This window comes from Coenobita brevimanus, chromosome 39 (genome assembly GCF_032717465.1).
Source record: "Coenobita brevimanus isolate Jiangsu-jjx chromosome 39, ASM3271746v2, whole genome shotgun sequence".
Classification (NCBI taxonomy): Eukaryota; Metazoa; Arthropoda; class Malacostraca; order Decapoda; family Coenobitidae; genus Coenobita; species Coenobita brevimanus.
In genome coordinates this window covers 28,999,235-29,024,667 of record NC_136992.1, presented here as the reverse complement: position 1 = coordinate 29,024,667, position 25,433 = coordinate 28,999,235, and the positions used below count along the sequence as shown (strand labels likewise).

Here is a 25,433-nt window from a genome sequence, read left to right as displayed (position 1 = left end):
CAATTCATATTAGCCCAATTGTTCCTCCTCGTCTCTCTTATACTCTGCCTTTTTCTCATCCTCTGGTAACCTTTCCACTCTCCTTGCAACTACTCCTTCCTCTCGTCTTTCCCTTATTCTATTCCTCCATCTTACTTGAATTTTAATTCTGGCCACCACCAAGTAGTGGTCAGAAAGTCCACTCCCCCAACCTCTGTAAACTCTTGCATCCATTACACATCTTCGCATCCTTTCATCCACACACACATAATCAATCATTGCCTTCCTTTCATTCAGTTCACCACCCACCCTTCTCAAATTAGCTTACCTAGGAAAACCTTTTCCTGTCAGGCAGTTTATGGAGGTTTGATATGATATCTGTATACTGTATGCCATACAGTAGACCTTGAAAGTGTTTGTTTCAACACTTTCATCAGATTCCTAGCAAAATTATTGTTTGTGTCTGTATGTCTGCAGGGAGAGCTGCTGGGCACGAGCTGGTTTGATATCCTGCACCCTAAAGACCTGACCAAGGTGAAGGAGCAGCTTTCTTGCTCCGACATCAGCCGCAGAGAGAGACTCGTTGATGCTAAGAGTGAGTTCCGTCATTTCACATCTGTTTTATACCTGCATTAGTTTGTCATATGCTGTGTTTGAAAATTTTCTGAGAATGTACAAACTGAATGTTATTTTGAAGCAACAAGAATACCATTAACTTTGAAATGTACGTTTTTGCACTCCATTACACTATACTGTACAACTCTGTGTACATTAAGAAATGTTCACATGTATTCATACTTTTTTCTTTTTTAATTCATGGACAGTTTTTGTTTCTACTATAGCTTTAGAACACACTGAGTATGAATTTTTTGAAATTTTATCATAAAACAGAAGTAAATAAGTGCAGTATGGCATGGCCTTCTATCCATTATCCCCATTATGGGTTTGCTGATTAGACTGAGTATCAGATAATATTTCCCTTTTGATTTATTATTGGAGCACAGTTTACTTTAATGATGCTATAGTTATCTTATGATTATTGTAGCTAATTAATCCAATTAAATCCCAGGTACTAAACACACTTAAGATTGTATTTTGGTTATCTCCAGACAGTATTATTCAGCAACCCTGTTAGTAAAGATGAGGATGATGTAGCCCCAGGCTCACCTAAGTTTGAAACCGGTGGACTGCAGACTGAAGCTGCCATTCTGCAGTCCACCGTGCTTCTTTTGGGGGGGATAGGGAGGGAGCTGAGAGATGTTTGTATAACTGGGCAGAGGAGCAGCAATTATGTCAGTGACACCACATGAATGTGTTCCTCCCCAGCATATATTTAAGTTGTTCATCTATGGGGGGGGGGCATGGTGGCTCAGTGGTAGAGCACCTGACTTGAGACCGAAGTCGTGATTTCGTGTCGTGCCCGAGTAAGCTGCCATGCAGGGAGAGGTAGCGCTATCGTGTCACTTAACTGGTTGTTACAGCCGTGGCTCAGTGGGTTACAGAACTCTGACTGAAGTGTCGGAGGTTCATAGTCTACCCAGGGGTCATTAGTAGACATCACGAAGGGCATCTGGTCATGAACTGCTACATGCTTCAGAAAGCCAAAGTCCTCTACCCAGGGGCAACACCTTAGCCCTCATTAACAAAAGGGGACACGGCGTGAAAAAAATATATACATATTTATCCTTTATGCCAAGAGAGTGTGCAGTATTCAGTTATTCTGTCTCTTTCTTCATTAACACCAGCATCTTTCCTTTTCCAAAACTGCTACTGTTGATACGAAAAGGTAATGAAAGTGAGAAATGTGCAGGTAAATTTTCCTTCCTGCTGTTTTTTTAAGAAGTACATCAAGAGTCCACTTGTGTTTCATTTGTATCCTTTCTTACTCTTGCTTCTGGATTCAATACTCTGGCTACCGTACTTGGAATGTGTAGATGATGATTATGATGATGTATCAGTAGACTGCTTTTAATGTCAGTGGTTTGACAATTTTCTCAGTTTAGAAGAGGCTTTTTGAACGGGATGAGATTCACATAACCTTTATTAATTAATTTTGGCAAGAAGGCATTCTAATCTGAGTATAATCATCTGAAGATGACAATAAAGTTACAGAAAATTACGTGTTGTGCCCCTCCCCGTAAAACAAATAACTCGAAGTCAGTGGCCACCCCTTACGGGATTATGGTGTCTGGCAATAGATAGATAGCTAGATAGATTGAAATGTGCAAAATACTTGGAACTAGTGTTACAGACTTTTCAGATCATTGGTATCAATATTTTCCTCATTCCCAGCCTTGCTGCCTGTGAAGACGGATATGCCACAAGGCCTGACCAAACTGTGTCCAGGGTCTCGACGAGCATTCTTCTGTCGCATGAGGTGCAAGTCTGCCCCTGTGCTGAAGGAAGAAGCTGATTCATCAACTGGATGTCAGAAAAAGAAGTCAAAGTCACAGAGCTCAGGTAAGAGATAGTGATGTGAGTGTGTGTGTGTGTGTGTGTGTGTGTGTGTGTGTGTGTGTATATTTACCTAGTTGTGATATACAGGAAATGAGCGACGCTCGTGGGATCCTGTCTCTTTTTCTCATTAAGTCAAATTTTGTGTGTGTGTGTGTGTGTGTGCATGTGTGTGTGTGTATGCCCATGCATGTAGTGTGTGCATGATATAGGTGGTTAGGCTTGTGCGATTGTGCTAGGATTTGGGGGGCTTGAATAGTAACTGAATGAGCATCTAACCCATTTCACAGGGCATGCTGTTGATAGGTCTTCTGCCATGTTTTCTGGACCATACCTCAACCTATCCATAGGTGGGAAAAGAGGTCATGATGATGATGATGATGAATTCCTTTTGTATTGTAAAGGGCAGGTTTAAGGGGGACACTGTAGGGCGTGAATACCCTCCCATCATTGTATTAGCATGGTAATGTGAACCCTCCACCCATCACTTGTTACAGGTAATCATGCACATTCTAAGAAACAGCACACTAGGAGAGGTAGGGTATATTTCAGACTTCCATTTAGTCCAGAGTGTGTCACTGGTAATGACAATTCTTAATTCTTTATTAGCATTTCAGCATCATAATCTGCAGTAACTTTTATTATTTTCAGAGACATGAACACCAGAAGCAAGCTGAGTGTGTGATCATAAAAGGCTTCATGCTACTGTCTTAACATACTGGACAGCCAGACATATGTATCTACTCACATATATTCATTCACTGCACTGTATCTCATTTATGCCCATGCCCATGCTCTCTCACTTTCCCCCTGACAGACAAGAAATACAGTGTGATCCACTTTACCGGCTACCTCAAGTCTTGGGCACCCACCAAGGATCCTTTAGAAGAGGACTCAGGCAGTGACTCAGAATCCTGCAATCTCTCCTGTCTAGTGAGTTTACTTGGCTTCAGTGTCACACCTTCCAGCAGACATGAACATACACTTTTAAACAAAGTAGCATAAACACAAAAACATACATAAAGCAAACATACATTTGGCACTGACGAGGAGCTTACAAGTGTTGGCAATGTGCACCCAGGGTGGAGCACAACAGCTGCAGCATTCCATCCAGGAGCCAGACCTCCTCATATTTCCCAACACCTTACCATGGGAAAGGAGCTTGGTCCATGGTCCTATCCTGGTGAGGCACTGTACGACAGGAGGGTGCTGGTTCTCTGCATGGCATATGTACTGTATTGTATCTGTAGGACGGCTCCACAGGAGCAGTTGCTTAACTGTGGCTGACAGTTTTATTCAGTCATACGGACTGGGGTTAAACAACAACGATAACAGTTGCAAACATAGGCATATAGAGAACGCACACAATATACGGTACAGTATGCCTGAATACTTATATGGAGAAAAAACATACACCAGTATATACAGAGAAGTTACCAGATATACACATATGCAAAGAACACAGAAGAAATTATGTATAAATGCAAATAAAGAAACAAAACACACATCACCTCAAACACTAACACAAGAGGAAAGCATGTACCAGTCCTTGTCTTGCCATATTTTCAAAATTCTGTGTTATATTGTAACATTTATTTTATTATTATTATTATTATTATTATTATTGTTAGTTTTATGGGGGGGTAGGTGGGGGTGCATATTTTATTTTATTCTTTTTTTTTTTTTTTTTTTTTTTTACTTTTTCGTACAGCTTGTACATTTTAGTGTTTTTCCATTCCTCTCTGCCAAGTTTTCATAATCATTGTGTGTGTGTGTGTGTGTGTGTGTTACAATTCTTTCTATCAATCTATTGCTAGACTCCTCAATCCCGTAAGGGGTGGCCACAAACAAATCATCTCTATGTTGCCCAGTCCAGTGCCACTTCATTGCCTTGCTCCCAGCTCACACCCTCCTTCTCACATATACCTCTCCACTCCATCCCTCCATCTCATCCTTGGACTCTCCTTCCCTCCACCTCACTCACATACACTCTTCTCGTTAGTCTCTCTCTTTCCACCCTCTCCGCATGTCCAAACCACCCCAGTGTATTTTTCCTATTGCTTTCTACCACATCCACATCCATACCACAACTCTTCTTCGTTTCCTCATTTGTCAGTCTGTCTCTCCATTGAACCCCACATACTCCTCTCAGATAACTCATTTCTGCTTGTCTCACTCTTGACTTGTGTCCTTCCAACAAGGTCCAATCTTCACTTCCATGCATTAGAATTGGTACCACAGTACTATCATACAGCGACTTTTTTACTTCCATGCTCAGTTCCCAATTCCTTATTGATCCATCCATCCATCATCCAATCCTGTGTTGCCCAGTGAGGAGGGTAGGTGCCCAGGGCTAGCAAGCTGGTCCTGACATTTAAGATGAGAGTGACCAGCCTCACTCATCCCTGAGTGGCATTATGTGAGCAATAACCCCAACCACCCCTTGGATATAAACCTTCATCGGCAAAATCCGATTGGAGTGCTGCAATTGCCCACTAAACCACCTGGCACCGTAGTTTGGTTATATGGTTACCACCCTGCGTAGTTAATGGTATTCTGGTGAACAGGAAACCATTTGGCTTGTCACCCAGTGTAGAGTCACCCAGAGGCAGAAGGAACAGGAAAGAATGAAGGAAGGAAAGACAAAGGAGGGAGTGTAAAGTCACCTGTAGGCAGAAGGACGAGGAAAGCATGAAGTAAAGAAAGACAGAGGAGGAAGAAAGGAAAAGAGGCAGGAGAGGAAAGGGCAGACACCTGAGAGCAGCACTACATCGAGTGAGTGGATGGTGAGCGCCCCCACCTTCACTTTTTAATCTTATCACCTCTCTCTTTCTCTATTCATATAACTCTCTATTCCGTCTCTGAACTTCCTTCATGCCTCTGCTTCCCATCCACTCACTATATGGCTTCTTCTTTGCTCCACAGTTTGCCTCACCTCTTCATTCCACCATACTGTTCTTTGCACCCCCGTTTGTCTTCTCTTGACCCCACACACCACCTCAAATGGTGCACAGATTTCTCCTGTGAAAATCTTACACACACCTTCCACCTCCCCCATCTGCTCCAAATCATATTTACCCAATCGCTCCTCCACTTCTTTCTTATATTCTTTTTTTTTTTTTTTTTTCTCCTACCCTGCTTGTATGGACTATGTTCTCCTGCCCTTCCCTCCTTCTGCTCCTCCATTTCACTTGAACCTTGACTTTCACCGCAAGTTGGTGGTCAGAATATTCATTCCCCCAACCCCTGTATGCAGTTGCATCGATTACCTATTTCTCATTCTGATATATCTTATTTCCCCTAATTTACAGTAGCATTTTAATGGACATATGGAGAGGATGGAGAGGGAGAGACTAATGAGGAGAGTGTATGTGAGTGAGATGGGAGGGGGGAAAGGGAGGGGGAGGCCAAGGATGAGATGGAGGAGTGGAGTGGAGAGGTATTTATGAGAGGAGGGTGTGAGCTGGATGCAGGGCAGTGAAATGGCGGGGAAAGGGTGACATGGAGGCGATTTGTTTGTGGCCACCCTTTACGGGATTAAGGCATCTGGCAATACATTGACAGATAGATTTTAATGGAAACATTTGTGATACATTGGAACACATCCATGATTTATACCAAGGATTGCATGTACCAATTTATGTATGCGCAGGTTGCTGTGGGTCGAGTACACCAACCATTGCTCTCAACTGGAGCTGCCGAGGGCTCACGGTTTGGCCGTACACTCCTGCCACAGCCAATAGACTTCATATCTAAGCACACCAGTGATGGCAAATTTGTTTTTATTGATCAGAGGTGAGTCTTGTGAGAAAGTCAGTACTATAGTTCTTTCACCTTAACTTGGCAGAGATTTTCATCTTTATGCAGCATACAGTAGTTTTCATTGCTCAGTGGCAGAATGAGATAGTACTGTACTACATCTCTGTATCCTTTCCATAGCACTTCTTCATGGCCGTGCCATATTCATATTACTGTACAGCATATCATTTGCAATGAAGATATGTCAGTTTTTGGCCTGTCCAGCCAGGGATAAATGATCACCTACCATTGCATAGTCACCTTACAGGTAGGGCATGTCTGTTACTTTTCTCCCTGATGCATCGTATCTGTGGGTATAGCAGCATATGAAGCTTATCTGAGGAAAATTAAGCAGCTGAGGGAAGAAGATGAAATATTTGGCAAACTTTTATCCTCAGATGCATACTCTACAAAAGTTAATATGGAATTATAAGGGTTTGAATGGTACCTGAATAAGTATCTAGCCCATTCTACTGGCCATGCTGTTGATTAATTCTCCCTCAAGCATGTTCTTTCTTTTTTTTTCTGAACTCTGCCTCATCCATCCTGAGGTGGACAAAAGTGGTTATGATGATGATGATTTATGATAACATTAGCTTCTCCTTCTCACAGGGCATCATTGCTGGTGGGTTGGCTGCCACAGGAGTTGCTGGGCTCCAGTATGTACGAGTACTTTCACCAGGATGACATTCCCCTGCTGGCCGAGACACATCGTACCACACTCCAGTCATCACAGACCTGCAGCACACATGTTAGTAATTTTGATGAGTCATTGGGGTTGGTTGTGGTTAGGATGATGTGTTCCATCATCCAACCCATGGAAAACATCAGCTGTATTGTGTCAGCCTCAGAATGGGGATTCCTTTAGGGGAAGCTTGGCAACATTTGATTTGTTCCACGTTATACACTCACCCATTTGTTCAAACTTCTATATGTGAGACGTGCTAGCAGTAGACAAATACTGTACTCACTTATAAGGGTAACTGTGTGACAGGGAATGAAGTTAAGGGATGAGAAGGGTTAGGGGAACTGATGGCTGCTGCACCTCCCATCCCCACCCCTCACAAACACTATTACCTGATAGGCAAGTATATATTTGATTATAGCTTCACTGGTACTAGTCTCACATTCAGCAATTCAGAGTGATTGACTAATGTATAATGTGGAACTTTCCTTGATTTTACACAACAGAGCTACTGTAGAACAATTTTCACTTAATGATCTTACTTTTAAATGATTTTACATAGAATCAAAATCCAGACAGACACATTTATACAAATCTTATTACACATCTCAGATTTTCTTTTTTTCCCCAACAGTTTCCAGTAATTGTTGGAAAGTAATTATCTGGTCTGGGCACTTTGTTTAGTTTCCAGGCCACAGAAAACATTAGCTGGACCATGACCTACCCCACAAGTATTCCTTAAGAAGAAGTATGGCATCTTTTTTATGTATGTATGTTGATTTTGACTTTCATCTGTGTGGCCTCTTGAAGGGACAACTTTTGTAGAGTTTCAGCCTTTGGTTCTTTCTTATTGTCTTAGAAAAAAAGATGTGATGACCTGCATCTTTACTGAAGTCAGATGATTTGACTTAGGAGGAGTATTATGTTTTCTCAGACCTGTGGTTCTGGCATATTACAAAAGTTTAATAGAAGAGTACAGTAGTTATTGTACCATTCTAAGTAAATGTACTTGTAATGAGGTATAAGATACATAGAAAGTAAGTGAAAGAGAAAACAGGAAAAGAAATGAATGACAAATTGAGAGCTATATGAGGGCAAATTAACCTAGAGATGGTTCTGTCAGAGCCATCCTTTGTCAAGGCATGAGACACAACAGTGTTGATAATGATGGAGGTGATGCTTAAGATAAATTTCATTGTCAAGAGAGAATTATTGTACAGAATTGACGGCTGATAAACCTGTCCACCTTCTTCAGATGTACCGGTTCCGCACAAAAGATGGTTCGTTTGTGCGGTTGCAGAGTTCCTGGTGGACCTTCCGTAACCCATGGACTAAAGACATTGAGTATATCATCTCAAAGACCAGTGTTGTCACGTATGTTATTTCTTATTTGGCATGTTTCTCAGGGCCCTCGTTTTTCTGTCTACCAGTAGATTCATTGTAATTTTTTGTTTATATATTTATATATACAGTTTTTTACTTTACAAAATATTAATGTGTGAAGGAAAGCATTTTATGAATAGATTACAGTATTGTCATAAGTACAGTTGATGTATGAACTTGGGATGAAAGGGAGATGTGTAAGCATTTTCCCATGCTTGCATGTTAATGATAAATGTTTGTTGTCAAAACTGAGATAATTCGTTGTTGTAAGAAGTCATTGTTCAAGATTGTTGAAAAGAAATATCAATTTGAGGGATATGAGAGTGAAACTTTTACCTGGACATCTCTGCTATATACAGTCTTGGGCAGACAGAGCTTTTTTTTTTTTTTTCCCCCCCCCCCACATTCAGGTTTAACCCCTAAAACGCAGATCGTCGCATTTGCGACGGTCGGCCCAAAGGGCAAAACGGCGGGTCGTCGCGTTTGCGATTTGAGTTAATTTTGAATAACCGCGGGCAAGCAGGCTCAAGCTGGTATTGTCTATCAGTCCCGCCACCCGTGAGCTACTTTTAGCACACTTGACCTTTGTACTACTGACCTTGGTTGTTGCCAAGTCTCATTTTTTTTACCCACGGACGCACCGATGCGCGGCCCTCCCTCGTCGTGCGATATGGCAACGCACGGATGGCTGATACGTGTCAATCTGCGCCGTCATCTCGCAAGCACTTTTTGCTATTGGGAAACGCTTGTTTCCCCAGTTGTCACACTGTCATTTTTTCGTGCGGTTTGCCCCAGAATAGCGTCAGTCCACACAAATCTGCCACGGTGACACCATGTCAGGCTCTAGCTCTTCTAGTTCCGTGCCTTCTAGCCCTCCGAAAAAGGGTTTTGTTACCTCTACGCCCTTCAAAACTTTACCAGTGACTACCAAGGGGCTAAGTGACTCGGCCATAGCATCAGAACTGTTGAAAGCCTCTATGGACTATGGCAGTGACGTGGGTGTTTTGTCTAGCCTGGCTGAATCAGAGACACAATCGAGTGCTGATTCAGGCCCTGAAGTGAAAATTTCTGTGCCGGAGGAAACTGTGACTGTGCCCAGCACCTCAACAGGGAAGGCCCCGGTGAAAAGGGGCCTCGAATATGGAAAGGGAGAAAAAAGGAAGAGGAGCGGAGACACCAGTGCACCGCCATTGTCCACTACGCCACGCCACACCACCGCAAGCCCACCACGTTCTCCCAGCCCTCTTCTCTCGTCCTCCTCGTCTGCTGTCCTGTCTCCTGAGTCATCGGAGTCTCCATCACCACCGAGAAAGGGAAGTAGACGAGCAATGTTACGTATGAGAGGTTATCGTAGGCCTAGTGTTCGTGTCAGTAAAGTTAAGTCCCCTAGGCTAACTCCCACTAGGCAACTCAGGAGTCACGCCACCGCGGGTGACCTTGACCCAAGCGATAATGTCCCTCCCACCACCACCACCACCACCACCACAACACCAACACGGCCTGGGATAGCCTCTCCCTTACCTACTATTGCCCAGCCTGCCTCACCCACTCCCACACGACCTGCCTCACCCCCCGCCGCCCCAAGCACCTCCCAGCCTAGGCAGGGAACTTTAGATGCTTTCGTGTGGTCAGAGGGATCAGATTTTGTGCCTGAAGATCTGCCCTTTGACGAAAGTGAGTGTGGACTTCAGGCTGACTTCCCTGTGGACGACGATGGTGAATGTGTTGACTACCTGTTGGCCTTCCTTGACGACGAGGTTATGGAGCACATCTGTACCGAGACAAACAGGTACGAGGGGCAGTGTGCGCCAGTTCGCGAAGAAGAAGGTGAGGCTGCGACGCCATCCACGTCACGGATGGCATCATGGGTGCCTTTGACGATCCGCGAGCTTTTTGTATTTATTGCCTTGATGTTGCTTATGCCGCACAACTGGAAGCATAAGTTGGAAGAGTACTGGGGTTCCGACGAGCTGTGCCCAACACCCATATTCAATAAATACATGAGCCGCGATCGTTTTAGGCAGCTGATGACTTATCTTCACTTCGCGAATAATGATGAGCCTTCCCAAACTGACCCATTATGGAAAGTGAGGGGAATCCTGAACATGATCAAAGATAAGTTTATGAGGTTCTTGCGCCCTTTCAAGAAAGTTGTGATTGACGAGTCTTTGGTATTGTTCAGGGGCCGTCTTCGGTTCGTCCAGTACATTCCAAGCAAACACCACCGCTTTGGAATCAAGTTTTTCGTGCTGTGCGACTGCAAGACGGGGTTCATCCTTGACTTCGTCATCTACACTGCCAGCAATGTCGACTTGGATAAGACTGACCCCCTTGGATTCTCTGGTTCTGTGGTGAAAGTGCTTTTGGAAAAGTACTTTGGCGAGAATCATGTCCTGTATACGGACAATTACTATACAGCTCCAAAACTCACCAAGTACCTTTCTGAACACGGCGTCGGCTCCTGTGGCACTGTCAGAAGTAACAGGGCACATTACCCTGCCTTCCCAGAGGCTGAAAAGTCAAAGCGGGGAGACGTGCACCTGAAGAAATCTGACAAGATGCTTGCGATCAGGTGGCATGATAAGAGAGTCGTGAACATGCTCACCACAGTACACAAGGGTGAAATGCTGGCAACAGGGAAGGTCGACAGAAGGACTGGCGAGCCTGTGATGAAGCCTGATGCTGTCATTGACTATAACGTCAATATGCGGCTGGTGGACAAGTCGGATATGATGATTGGAGAGATTGACTGTCTGAGGAAAAATCGTCGTTGGTACAGGAAGGTGTTCTTGCACTTGATTGACATGTACATGTTGAACGCCTTCATCCTGTATAAAATCAAGAACAGGAAGCCAGCCAACTACTCTCTCAGAAGGTTCTCCAAGACTTGTGTCTACCAGCTGCTTCAGCATTACGGCCAGGTGCTTTCTACAGGTCCAAAACGCCACCCTCACACACCTCCAGACCGCCTACAGTGTATGGCCTACCTTCAGCGACACCGCCTGGAGCCACTGCCAGCCACTGCAAAGAGGGGGAAAGCACTGAGGAGGTGTCATGTGTGCAGCCACACTACCAGGCAGGAAAGAACTTTTAGGCGCACCTCCTTGCAGTGCAAAGAGTGCAAAGTTCCCCTCTGTGCTTACCCGTGTTTTTTCGACTACCACAGCCTAAGTCCATGGCCTTTGGTTCCTTCTTCCTCGCATTTAAAAAAAAAAAAAAAAAAAAAAAAAAGTAGATTTTGAAAATAAGGGTAAAAATATTGGGAAAAATACTGAGAGTGACAGTGATAATATTGTTTAGTTTTCTTTTACGTGCTGACAGTGACAGCCTGATGAGTGTAAATTAGTGTATGTACTTGTAAAAGCACTGACAGTTACAGTGTTTTTTGTTGTAAATAATTGTACATAGTAATCATATAAGTATTGCGAGTGACAGTCACTCCAGTGTAAAAAGATAAAAGCATATTTTCCTATTCTATGTTCTGAAAGTGAAAGTTTTTTGTGTATAAAATATTATTTTTATAACACTGGACAGTGACACTGATGAATAAGGCAAAAAAAAAAACAGATACAGTGAAAGTGAGCGATAGAAATGAAGTGCGAGTGGCCGACAGGAGCGAGAATAAAGTGCCTGCCTTAAGGCTGAATAAACTCACGCCGCGGTGGTCTTCCTCAGTCCCAATCCACAATACTGGCAGTGACATTGATTTTTATGACCGTAATAGTGACAGGCAAACGTTTGCGAAGTCCTATGATGGAAAAAAAAGGAGTATACGTGTTTTTTGCCGAGAAAAGGCAAATGTGACAATATTAACGGGAAGATCGCCACCGCGCTGCAAGTCGGCCGTGCGCTTCGTCCATTTTTGCCTTATTTTCAGTTCTTATTTACAAATACGGATTCCAAACAACCTGTACGTTGTTGTATAAAGTGTACTGTGACAGATTGAGGCTGTGGTAGAAAGAAAACCGGGTTTCTGGAGGTGTGAGAGTGAAGACTTTGTTACCCAACTTTGCAAGTCTTCACAAGTCCTTTGGTAGTCAACGAAGGCTCAACATGTGGCTCAGGAGATAGCTGAATGTAAGTAATATATGCCATAAAAATTTTAATGCTCTAGGGTTAATCTATGATTTTTGGCAAATATTTTTCCACAGGTACTCAGACCCCGCTACAACCCCACCACAGGGGGGGGGATCGCGCGTACACAGCCGCGTTTTAGGGGTTAATGGGTAATTAAGACGCTCCAACCGGATTGAGCCTGTGTCGGTTTATATCCAAGGGGTAGGTGGGATTTATTGCATACATAATGCCACTCAGGAATAAGTGAGGCTGGTCAGTCTCATCTTAAATGTCAGGACCAACTTACCTAGCCCGGGCTTCTACGCTCCTCATGGGAAAACACAGGATTAGATGATGATGATAAAGGTGGAAAACATAAGTTATGAATTTGTGTTTCAAAGAAGAGCAGAATAAAATAGAATGCAAAGTCTTTGTAAAATATAAATAATCCATGGAAGAAACATAAAGAAGATGCTTTAACTGCAGTCTGGAAAAATATTAAGTGGTTAAAATGTTTCATTTATATTATTATCGAAATGAATGTTTGGCAGTAGGTGACAGTATAGATTAACAGATATGAGTTACAGGAGCATTTGTAAATATACTGTCAGCAAGCACCTGTATATGATTGATGTAAATGTTAGCTGTATGAATGAGGAATATTGAGTGGTGGAATGAGATGTAGTTAGAGACAGAGGAAGCAATATATCACCAATACATGGTTATTAAGTGAATTGCTAGATCATTACGTATTCACTTACTGCTGACTGGTTAACCTCTTCACATCACACTTGAGGTTAGGTAACTGTGGATTAACATTTGCTTCTGTGTTTTCAGGTCAGAGGCAGGTGTGGTGGAGAGCACCATGACCAATGAATCTGTATCTCAGTCCTACAGCAACTTCAGTGAGTTCCTAAGCTCACCAGGTGAGTATTCCTTTGTATAGGTACCAGAGTTTACTGATCACACAAGTCATTACTTCTGCTTTTTATCAGTCTTGTAATCATGTTTTTCATTAGATAAATCACTCTCATCTTAAATGCCAGGACCAACTTTCCTAGCCCCGGGCTCCTACGCTCCTCATGGGGCATTGTAGGATTGGATGATGGATGGATGGATACTTTTAGATGTACCATGTATCACTGTATGCAGGGCATGTTTTTACTCAAAGTCAAAATATACAAAGTCAGTCCACTTTCGGCAAGAATTTAGTTGGAGTCGCACATGATGTCACAGTGCCTTCAGTTGCTGGGTTCATTACGGGGGCTAGAGTCAGTCTTCATTGAGACAGTTCAGGTTGCACATATCCCTATAACCTGATTTGACTGTTGGTACTGTTTATATAAATTTTTAAGTAAGGGTGGTATACTTACAGTTAATAAAGAAAAATGGTGTGGTAGGGGTACAGAAAATAAGGGGGAAAAGAAAAGAGAATTACGTAGAACTTTGGGGTCACATCCATATACAAGCTTCCCCTTGATTTGTTTTCTGTGATATCGGAGCCAGGCTCCGATATCACAGAAAACAGAGGGGCGTTGTGACATTACATGTAAGCCTCGCCTTCCTGCGTGCGGACTGACTTGGTATATTTAGACTTTGTTTTTACTTGGTTTTCCAAATTTTTCCTGATTGTTCCATCATGCCAATGTTTGCTTCAAATATTTTTCCCAGTCTTCATTTATAATGTATCATTTTGCTTATTTTTGTGTGTTTGTGTGTGTGTGTGTTTGCTTTTTGCCTTTTTCCCTGTGTTCCTGTATATTACTCCCCTTTGCTTTCTCCCTCCCCCCCCCAACTTCCAACTTCTCACACATAACACCCTTTGTAGGTCACACTTTTTTTTTTCTTTTTTTCTTATAGTTATCCTGTTTACCACTGTTTAGCTGCTGGTGACAGTTTTCCATGAACTTTTAAGTTTTTTCTTAGTTTTCCTTTATACCAATGTTTGCAGGTCATATTTCTCCAGTATCTACTTATTTTCTAAGTCATACTATTGCAGGTCACTCTTTGCCATACACTTCCTTTATGGCAGTTTGCACTTCACATTTTTCCTCCTGTTACTAATACGCTTGCATTAGACTGTAATTTTTCCTGTACATCATATCTAATCTAAAATTATGAAGGAGAGTTTGCTGTGTGTATTAGTGGTGTTATGTGCCAGTGTTTTTCCTGTATAGCCATATTAATCCTTACATAGGTTTTCTTTGGTCTTATAACTGGTTTGTGAGGCATAGTCAGAGTTCTGTGGACATGATTAATGTGTTAGTTAATGATTTTGTGGTCACTTTTACTGGAAATTCTGTTGATATCTCTTCCACTTTCATACATATTCTCCTTGTTTTTGGATCCTACTTCACCCCATCCATCCTGAGGTGGGGAAAAAAATGTCAGGATGATGGTGATTGTTTTGGCATATTCTCGCCTCTACTAGACTGTTTATTTCATCATAGGGAAAAGTGAAGCAGTCAGTAGATGTATTGTGCAGTAGCAATAAAAGTTGCATTAAATCCCCAGTTTGAAAAAATTCTCCTTAACTGCATCAGGTTATTAAAAAGAGGTAGCAAGAATGAAATAAAGAATACATGATTGAATTGAAGAGAATAACTGTGATTGCATTTTTGGTTAATCACTGCATTAACAATAATACTCTGGCTTCCCTTTGAGGTGGAGCAGCATCATCCAGCAGTGGGAGTCAGCTGCTGGGTGGTGGCAGTGGCATGCAGGCAGGGAAGATTGGGCGTCAGATTGCAGACGAGGTGCTGGACAGTCAGCGACGAGGTGACTCAGAATCCAACAGTCCTGTCTCTCCCTTTGAAGGCATCTTGGGATCAGGGGCATCAGACAGATCCTTTGCTGCCCTCCTGCGTCCAGACATCACCACACACAGGGTAAGCTGTTTGGTTCTACTGTGTATGCATATTGTTTCCTGGAGAAGGAGATCATGAGTTGGAACAGGCAGACTATATATGGCATGGAGGAAAGTGAATCAGTATCTTAGTGAGAGTGAAGGAAGAGGAAGAGGAGTGTCATAGAGAATGAGAGACTTATGTCAGGACAGAGTAGCCTAATGGTGGTTCTGTCAGGGCTGTCCCCTGTCAGAGGGTTCCGAAGAGAGAGCAAGGCATTGGGCGATGATAATTTGCCAGTGTGAGAAGGGAAGTATGGTGTCATTTTTACCTCTGCCATGTTGGCTTAAGGGAACAAAGCACAGGTCTTTAAAACTACCTGTGAATAGAACACTTTTATATATATATATATATATATATATATATATATATATATATATATATATATATATATATACGTACAGTATAACATCATCATCATCATCCGGACCTCCTTTCCCACCCAAGGGCAGGATGAGGAGTAGCAAAGTATAGACACCACAAACTTATCCAAATAGGCCACACTTCCATTCACTCCTCATTCTCGCCCCCGGAATCCTGTCTTTACCGGATATGCCAGAAACATTCACCATACATTCTGCAACTTCACACAAATGTATCCGATTGAGTCAATCTGGATGCTACCATGCTCACAAGGGGTGCCAAAATCCCTGATCATGCACTTGTCCTCACAACATTCATCCAGCCAACTCGATCTCTTGTCAGTTCCGTAGCCTCACCGACTTCCAAACCTCTCTTCCTCAAATACTCATCGACCATATCACTCCACCTTCTCCTTGGCCTACTTCGCCTCCTTCCTTCTTCAAATTCGCTCAGGTATACCTTTTTCACCACTCTATTGTTATCCCTTCTTTCCACATGACCATGCCATTTCAGGACACTCTCTTCGATTCTGGTGTCCACCAACTTCCTCACTCCACACCTTTCACGAATCACATTATTTCGTATCCTATCCACTTTCTGTACTCCACATACATTCCTCAGCAGTCCCATCTCCACTGCTCTTACTCTTGACTTTTCATTTTCATGCCACACCATAGTCTCACATCCATATGTTAGAGGTGGCACTAACACTCCCTCATGTAAGCCTCATGCAGCTGCAGCACTCAAGCCTCTGTTCCTTATCAGGGCCTTCATTTCACCAGCTACTTTTCTTTCTTGTGTCACTCTTCTTTCAACTTCTTTTGTACATTTTCCTCTCTTTTCTGTCACTGTACCCAAGTATTTGAGCTCTCTCACCAATTCCAGTCTCTCTCCATTCACTGTGACATCATATTGTGAGTCACCTTCTCTCTCAGTAACCATCGCTTTACTCTTCTCTACATTTACTCTCAAGGCACGACACTCACAGACATCAGCAAAACTCTGCGCTAGCTTACCAAGTTCTTGTCCAGTACTTGCAAGCAGTACTGCATCATCAGCATACAACAAATTTGAGATATTCCATCTGTCATCATTCATTACCAACGCCATCCCTTTCTCCATTACTCATGTTTTTCCTTCTCTCATCACCCCATCCATATATATATTGAACAACCTTGGGGACATCACACAACCTTGTCGCATGCCCACACCGATCGTGAACCATTCACTTAGATGCCCATTAACCCTTACACATGCTTCGCTACCATCATAAAAACTTTTGACAGCACCTAGAAGCTTACCATCTACGCCATACATGTGCAAAACTTTCCACAATCCTTCTCTGTCTACTTTGTCGTATGCGTTTTCCAGATCCATGAATGCCATAAATGCCTTATGCTTCATCTCACAAGCCTTCTCTACTATCTGTCTCACTGCAAGTACTTGATCCACACATCCTTTGCCACTCCTAAAGGCACCCTGTTCATCACTTACTAGGACTTCTGATATCTCTCTTACTTTCCCTATAACAATTCTTCCATATACCTTCCCTACCACACTCAGTAAACTAATGCCACAATAATTCTTGCACTCACTTCACTCACCTTTATTTTTGTACAGGGGTACAATCACAGCCTTTTTCCACTCTGCAGGCACAGTTTCACTCATCCATGCCTTCTTACATATCTCCAACAAGCACTTCATTCCAATCTCTCCACTACATTTAAGCATCTGTGCATACACCTCATCAACTCCAGCTACTTTCCCATGTTTCAGCCGTTTCACAGCGCTCTTCACCTGTGCGAGTGTCACGTCTCCTGGCACTGCATTCCTTCTCTGCACACCCCCAAAACCAATCATGTTTACAGCTGCTCTGCTCTCTCTATTCCCATTCATCAGGCTTTCAATATATTCTTTCCATCTGGTCCTTACTTCATCTCCATGGGTTAGTAACCTACCACCTGCATCCTTGACACTATCACATTTCTTTCTGCTTTCACTTCCACATTTCTGCACCTCTTTCCAGAATAACTTCCTATTTTCAGAGTAGTTTGCATTCATTTTTCTTCCCAGATCATCATTTACCTCCTTCTTTTTCTTCTTCACTAGTCTCTTTACGTGCTTCTTGCTCTCGATATACTCAGTTCTTATTTCAACTGAACCCCTATCCTGTAACCACTTTAGCCACTTCTTCCACTTTTCCTCCACCGCTCTCTTAACCTCCTCATCCCACCATGCCGTACCCTTCTTTTGTGTTAATACTCTTGCCACACCACACACTTCTATAGCATTCTTAACTAAGCAGTCCCTGTATGCATTCCACAGGCTGTCCAGATCCAATTCATTCCAGTTCACTGATTCAAACCCGTCTTCTACTTTGGTCATGTAATCATCTGCCACTTCTTTGATCCTCAGCTTCTCAACTTTCAGTCTTTCACCCAGACTGCTCTTCTCTCTCTTGATCCACCTCACTCCTCTCAGCTTGATCTTGCATACCACAATCATATGATCATCCTTTCACAGCCCTCGTGTCAGCAGCCATTCCCATCATCGACCTCTCTACGAGCACGTAATCAATCAGGCTTCTTTCAGCCCGATCCCCGTTCCCTCTATACCATGTATATTTATGTGCATCTTTGTGTTTGAAATACGAATTACAAATGCACAGCCTCCTCTCCAGACACAAATCCTTTAGTCGATTCCCATTATCATTTTCTCCTGGTACTCCATAACAACCCATTTTGTCATCCTTAGGACCAGTGCCTACTCTTCCATTCATATCCCCCATCACTATCACTTTATAGCTCCTGGGCATTTCTCCCACTACACCCAGCTCATCCCAAAACCTGTCTTTCTCTCACTCCTGTCCTCACATGGTGCATACGCTACAATCACTCCCACTTTCACCTTCTCAAACTTGAACTTGACATACATACACCTCAAGCTGACACATTTGTAGTCTGTCATTCCACTCTGCCACACCTTATTCATCAACAAAGCAACTCCTTCTTTACATCTTCCTCTCCCATTCATTCCCTATCTTACACATTTCACACCCTCCCATTCCTCCACTTTGCACCCTTTCATCTTCGTTTCACACAGTGCCATCACAGCATATCTCGCACTCTTGAACACATTCACCACTTCCACCCTCTTGCTTTCCTCATTCACACCGCTCACATTCCACATGGCCACGTGAGTCTGCCCATTTGGTTGGGGCCCTGGGCAAGTATTGGGCCCTCCGAGGCTCTCTGAAATGACTGCCATGATTAAGTGATTTTGGATAGGGGAATCTGGGGGACACTTAACCCTGCCTGAAACCCCAGTTATATGGTTACCACCCAGCATAGTAAATGGTTTCCTGGGTACAGGAAACCATTTGGCTTGTCACTCAGTGTAGCACTCATATGGCATCACTCTACATTGAGTGAGTGGATGATGGGTGCCCCCACCTATATATATATATATATATATATATATATATATATATATATATATATATATATATATATATATATATATATGTATGTATATATATATATATATATATATATATATATATATATATATATATATATATATATATATATATATGCAGTCAGAAAATCCAGGCTTTAAGAGCAGAGTAGCAGCGAATTGGAAGTCAGCTGTTCTGTCATTCTACAGAAAATAGTGTTGTAAAATGAGCATTTTTTGGGGGGTTTCCTAGGGTTTAAATAAAATCATATCATACCTTGCATCATCCCCAAAATATTGAGGTTGACTACGGTACATCAGATGTTTTCTGTGGACAGGGAGCCAGAGCATTGCCAGAACCAGCTAATTATTTCACAGCACCCACTGGAAACTTATTTTAAAAAAAATAAAAATAAAAGGAATCTTTCTGGAGTAAGATTTATTACAGCATGAGAATGTCAGCTTGGATTTTGACTCCGGTGACTTGGTAATTTTCCTCCCTAAGAATGATGAGTGTGTGAGAAATCACCAAGCTTGTATCCACATTTCATTTTCATGGTACCACCTCCCAGGAAAATATGTATCTTATCATATAGTGAAAGAAAGGCAGGCATATTAAAACTTTGTATCACAGTAATTTTCCACAAAGAATGGATTGGATTGACTGAAGTAATTTTCCACAAAGAATGGATTGGATTGACTGAATGAAGTAACTGATTTGCAAAAAGATCCAACTGAGTTTGATATGATGTTGTCTTTGTTCCATCAGAGTACAGCAAAAAACAATGTGCTCCTGAGTAGCAACACCAGCACGTGCTCTGGCAGTGACACTAGCCGAGGTGCTGGACAGCCCTCTGCCAACACCACAAGCACCACCACCAGCACCACACCCCCTAACAATACCACCAACAACCACCGCCTCCCGTCATCCACTCCACAGCAGCCACAGTTCAATCACAACAACAACCACAGACAGCCAGGTACGTGAATATGGTTTTGGCTTTCCCACTAGACAGTCTCACATCCTTGCTAGTAGTAGTAGTGTTAACTCTAGATTCTTCTGAATGTGAGCCCAGTAGATTGCAGGCTGGAGCTTACCCCACCCTTCAGTCCACTATCACCCTGTTATGGGAGAGGGAGGGATTTGAGAGGGCAGTTACATAACAAGGCAGCAGAGCCGTCCAACTGTGTCAGTGTCACCACATGAAGACACCGCTCTCCAGCACCGGCATCCTTCTTAAATCTTGTAATTGTTCCACTTGTTGATATTTTATCATCATTATCTTATTTACCTAGCATAATACCGTACCACAGTAAATAACATCAGTAATAAAATCATGTAGATTACAACAGTAAATGTAAATCACAGTTTTATATCAGCTAAGAAAACATTAGGATAAGAATGACAGGTGAGTCAGAATGTGTTTAGTTTATGTTCTTAAGCTTTTTAGTCATTCTGTCTGTTAATATTTACCATCATCACTGTCTTCATTACAATTACAAGAATAATCTATACAGTAAAAGTCCTCTTATTGGGCATTGGGTCTTAGGGTATTTCCGGTCTTTCATAAATAGTCGCATTATGAAAGTTCTCTGCTCTTCCGGCACATATGCTGAGTCAATCGGCACATGCAACGGGGTCGGTGACTCGCCACTGGTACCTGTGCGTGGTGTGCCATCGGCCATCATGACTCGTGAGTGTCTGGCTTTGTGAGAGGGACCTTCCGAAAGTTTGAAAACTTTTTTGTGGTATTTTATGATGTACGTATGTAGATACACCTAGGTTAAAGTAAGTTCATGTGTATTGTATCATTAAATACTGTACATTAAATATAAGTTGATTATTGAATATTTAGTACATAGGGTTGACCAGTAATACTTGCTAGACACTGATTGCATTGGGGTAACCGACCATGATTGCTAGAAATGTTTTGGCAGGCTTTCCCGGTCATCAGGCAGTTTCTGCTCTTTCAGCACTTGCTTGGTCCCAAAGATGCCAAAAGAGAAGACTTTTACTGCACTAATGAAATTGCTGAATATCGAATAGGGAATGTGACACCACAAAACGGTATTTGCAGGGAACACCTGCAGAGTGTGATTATGAATGTTTATGGTATAAAGGGAAGAAAAATATATTTGAGGGAGACAGCTATAGGAGTGTTAAGTAGACAGAACAGATAGATATTTTTCCCCATATTTTGTTTTGTGAAAAGAAATATATCACTAAAGTATGAGCTGATAAGTTGATAAGATACTGTATAAAAGTAGTTTCACCTCTAGTTTGTTTCACTATTAAGCTGCAGATGAATTGCCACCTATTCATCATTCAGTGTTTTATGTCATTCATCATAAAATTGTTGTAGAGCCATATACAGTATCAGTTTTTTTGTATGTTTAGTCCCTCAGCTATGAAGCAGAAACTTCATCATCATAATAAGCATGCTGCCTTCTTTTTTCCCACCTGAAGGTGGGGTAAGGTAGGTCCAGAAAGCAAAAAAAGGAAAAAAAAGAATGGGATTGGGAGAGCTAGTCAACAAGCTTGCCCCATGTAATGAGCCACACACCCATTCGCACACCACCCTCCCAGAATCCTGGCCACACCTCAGGCATATGTTTCACACGTAGCTTCACAACCACCCATCAAACACAGTCAACCCAACAACTGTCCCATAAAAAAAAGGGGGTTGGCGGGGGGGATGGCAAACCCTTGTCATGCATTCGTCCATACAAAACACATCCAACCAGCTCAATTCCTTGTCAGTTCCCTAGCTTTATTAGCTTCCAGACCTCTCTTACACACTCATTGACCACATCCAACCACCGTCCTCACAGCCTGTCACATCTCCCACCTTCAAATTAACTCACATATATAATCTTTCTCCATCTTGTTTTTTATCCAGTTTCCCATCTTTCCTGTCACATCATATTGCTTTTCTTTCCTTTACAGGTGGCTTTACATTGAGTGACAAGCCAAATGGTTTCCTGTAAGCCAAGAAACCATTTACAACGCTGGGTGGTAACCATATAACCAAACCAAATGTGCTCCCTACGTGTCAGCAAGTGGGTTGGTGGAGGGTTAGTGCCCCTTCCCGTAAAACAATTAACTCAAAGTCAAATGGCCACCCCATACAGGATTATGGCATCTGGCAGTAGATAGATAGATAGACTCTTCATATGACTGTATCATCTAAAAATGTCATCTTCAAATCTGTTGTCCACAGACTTCTTTATTTTGAGTTCTGTAGTCCATGGATTTCTTTACTCCACATCCTACAAATCACATTATTTCTTATCCAGAAAATAAGAACCAGAAATATGTTTTACATAACCCGTTAACTGCGCATGGCGGTTTTTTTGGCAGTGTCCGTGGTGCGCAGAGATAGGGGTAAAAATGAAATTTCCCAAAGGCCATATTTTGTCATAGTAATTGAGAGAACACATGCCAAAGTACTGTATATAGTAACAAAATATTAGCTCAATATTTACCTTGGTAAAGCCATGGATGGAAATCGAAGTGTCTGATTCTCTATTGGAATGTATGGTTTTCGTTTTCTTTTTTGGATTTGGTTTCAATTTTGAAGGCTCAAACATGCTTGCATGGGTTGGCCTTGGTCACCATGACACTATATTCGAAATTCACCTGTGCAGCCAGGGCTGTATTGAGCAATCGCACTTGGAACAGCCCAGGTTGTATAGAGCAGTTAACGAGTTAAAAACATTTAATAAAATTCTACCTGCCACAGATACCCCTCACTAAGATACTTGGAGTGACATGGCTCTGGATTTACCTTCAGGGACCACATACAGTGAAGACCTATGCCTCCCCAGCATGGGCCCCCATTCTGTCTGATTCCCAGTACAACATCATGTAGACCATGCAGAGCAATGCTCTTATGTTGTTTCATCACTGCCTGCATCATTACCACTCCCACAGCTCATTCACACTTTGAGAAAGTATATCTTGATGTGAGAGGCACACAGTTCTACATGGCAGCTTGTGCTAACACAGAACACCCCTGTCATTATATGACAGAGCCACACAATACAGCTAGACACACAAAACAGTCACAATGCAACCATTACCAGACCCTCTTCAACAACATCCTGTCTCCAGACTCTCCAACACTATAGTCACAGCACGCGACTCTGAGGCTGTTATTATCATGCCCTGGCAACCTACCATTCAAAAGTGTGTCTGATTTCATGTGTAATATGAGACGCATGTGATTCGTGTGTAATAATATTCGTGTATAATATATTCGTGCATAATAATATGATTCGTGTATAATATGATATGAAATTGGATGCACTTTTGAATGGTAGGTTGCCAGGGTACAATAATGACAACCTCAGAGTCGTGTGCCGCGACTATAGCAATGAAGAAACACCTACATACCCATTTCACGGACAGAGCAAAACATCACTTCAGTCAGAACACCATAGCATAAACCCATCTCCAAACAAACACACATCAGAGGTATCCTTAATAGAGGTGATGGAATTCACCTGCTGTAACTAGGCTTAGATCAGGACACCATCTGGCCCTCCTCAGTTACCACATTAGACTTGGGTTGGGTGGAATCACATGTGACAATGTGCCTCTCTTGTAGAACAGGCCCACATTATGGGCAAATACAGAACAAGTGCCACACTAAGGTGTAGACACAACATTGACAATGTAAGGAACTTGTGGGATGACCCTGTAGAGGTAGTTTCTTACCTGCACTCAACAGATCTGCTGGGTCAGGCATGACTGGGGTTAAGCAGCAGTAACATCCATCCAAGGCTTTGTGTGAGGATTGAATCTATTGTAACATGTTTTTTGGGAGTAAGAAGAATTACAGGATCAGAAATGTTACAGTGTTCTCCTTTGGTCCTCCAACAGAATCCAAGAAGGTGGTGTGGTACAGGCCTATTGAACCCTGTCTGTAAGCAGTAAGAATAATTATAAGATCAGAAATGTTACATCTTATTCTATACACATTATCCTGCCCACAGTGTCTAATGAGGGTGACTTGATGGATGTGGTGAGTGGACGTGACCTTGAGACGGACGGAACCAGTGACTCCGATGAGGCGGCCATGGCGGTCATTATGAGTCTCCTTGAAGCAGATGCTGGTCTGGGTGGCCCAGTTGACTTCTCACATTTACCTTGGCCCCTGCCCTAGCTCTCTTCACTCTACCTCCCTTTTGCTCCACCCAACCCACCCTGATATCCTAGGTGTGTATTCCCTGTGGCTTAGGTGGCTTTCTGTCAGCTCTTCCTTAACAGTTTAATTGCATACTACATCTTCTCACTGCCCTTGTATGTTATTTGTCTTTATAATATCCACAGAGCTTACACTGAATAACATACCGTACAAGAGAGCATTAATGTGCCATATACAGAAGTAAATTGATAAGGAAGAGGTGCCAGAGAAGCTTCTTAACTGACGTGAATATGGGCCCTGGTAAGTAAGCCTGTTCCTTTCATTGTCATGTTTTAATTGGTTTATTTAGTCCCATGTCCCCATTTATATTTCTGTCATCATCAGTTTCCTCACCCTTCACTCTCTTTGTCCAACCCTAACTTAGCCACTGTACTGCCAGAGAGAAAAAAAAAAGATTTAATGGATATTTTCATGGTAGTTCTCTTTGTTAATTGTTAATTGTAGCTAGTACAAGCAGTGTATGTAGTGTAGTTGATAGACACAGCTGGTATGGAGTACAAGTGTAATGTGTTAAAAAAGGACATGAATTAGAGGAAATAACCATAATACACAGGCAACCCCCCCAATTTCGCAGCGGTAAGGGGACACGACCCCCATGGATTTGGAATTTCTGTGTAATTTTGATGCACCCCCCCAAAATGCCCGTATGGTAGCCTATAACCCCCGGAAGCCCCTAGAAACCATCACAGGAACCTAAAACTAGCTTAAAACAACACAAATGTATATTGTTCTACTGTACAGTGCAGTATACAATTTCTTCAATAAGAATTAACCTGTGAATGGGTATGATAATAAGAATTAGGCCAATTTTGTTGTTGCTGACAGCCACCAGCACTGCAGCAGTGTGCACAGACCTAAAAAACCATATCTGGGACCAGAAAACACCGTAAAATATCATAAATATATACTGAAGTACAGTACAGTATAAAAACTTTAATAAGAAATAAGCATTTAATGGGTATGGCTAATATTTAAGACAAATTATTTACCTGATGACCTCTTCCACCTCCCAAGACAGTGTGCATCACGTGTGCACATCAGACAGCGCAGGACTGGGGAAGTCATCATGTAAATATTTTACCCCAGTTTCTTATACAGTAACCATACCCATTAAATTCAGAGTTAACTAACCATTGACTCTGA

The 25,433-nt window shown here is 42.3% G+C and overlaps 1 protein-coding gene across 1 annotated transcript in view; it reads left to right on the top strand.

Annotated features, from left to right (window-relative positions):
* cyc (basic helix-loop-helix ARNT-like protein cyc) overlaps window positions 1-24,248 on the top strand; it is a 31,295-nt gene extending 7,047 nt beyond the window's left edge. Inside the window, exons 5-14 of the mRNA XM_080270052.1 lie at window positions 457-574; window positions 2,272-2,439; window positions 3,251-3,366; window positions 6,086-6,228; window positions 6,844-6,982; window positions 8,172-8,290; window positions 13,193-13,281; window positions 15,020-15,243; window positions 19,850-20,060; window positions 24,079-24,248. Coding sequence (XP_080126178.1) covers window positions 457-574; window positions 2,272-2,439; window positions 3,251-3,366; window positions 6,086-6,228; window positions 6,844-6,982; window positions 8,172-8,290; window positions 13,193-13,281; window positions 15,020-15,243; window positions 19,850-20,060; window positions 24,079-24,248 — 1,497 coding nt within the window. The remainder of the gene's footprint in view (window positions 1-456; window positions 575-2,271; window positions 2,440-3,250; window positions 3,367-6,085; window positions 6,229-6,843; window positions 6,983-8,171; window positions 8,291-13,192; window positions 13,282-15,019; window positions 15,244-19,849; window positions 20,061-24,078) is intronic.
* The last annotated feature ends 1,185 nt before the right edge of the window (window positions 24,249-25,433 follow it).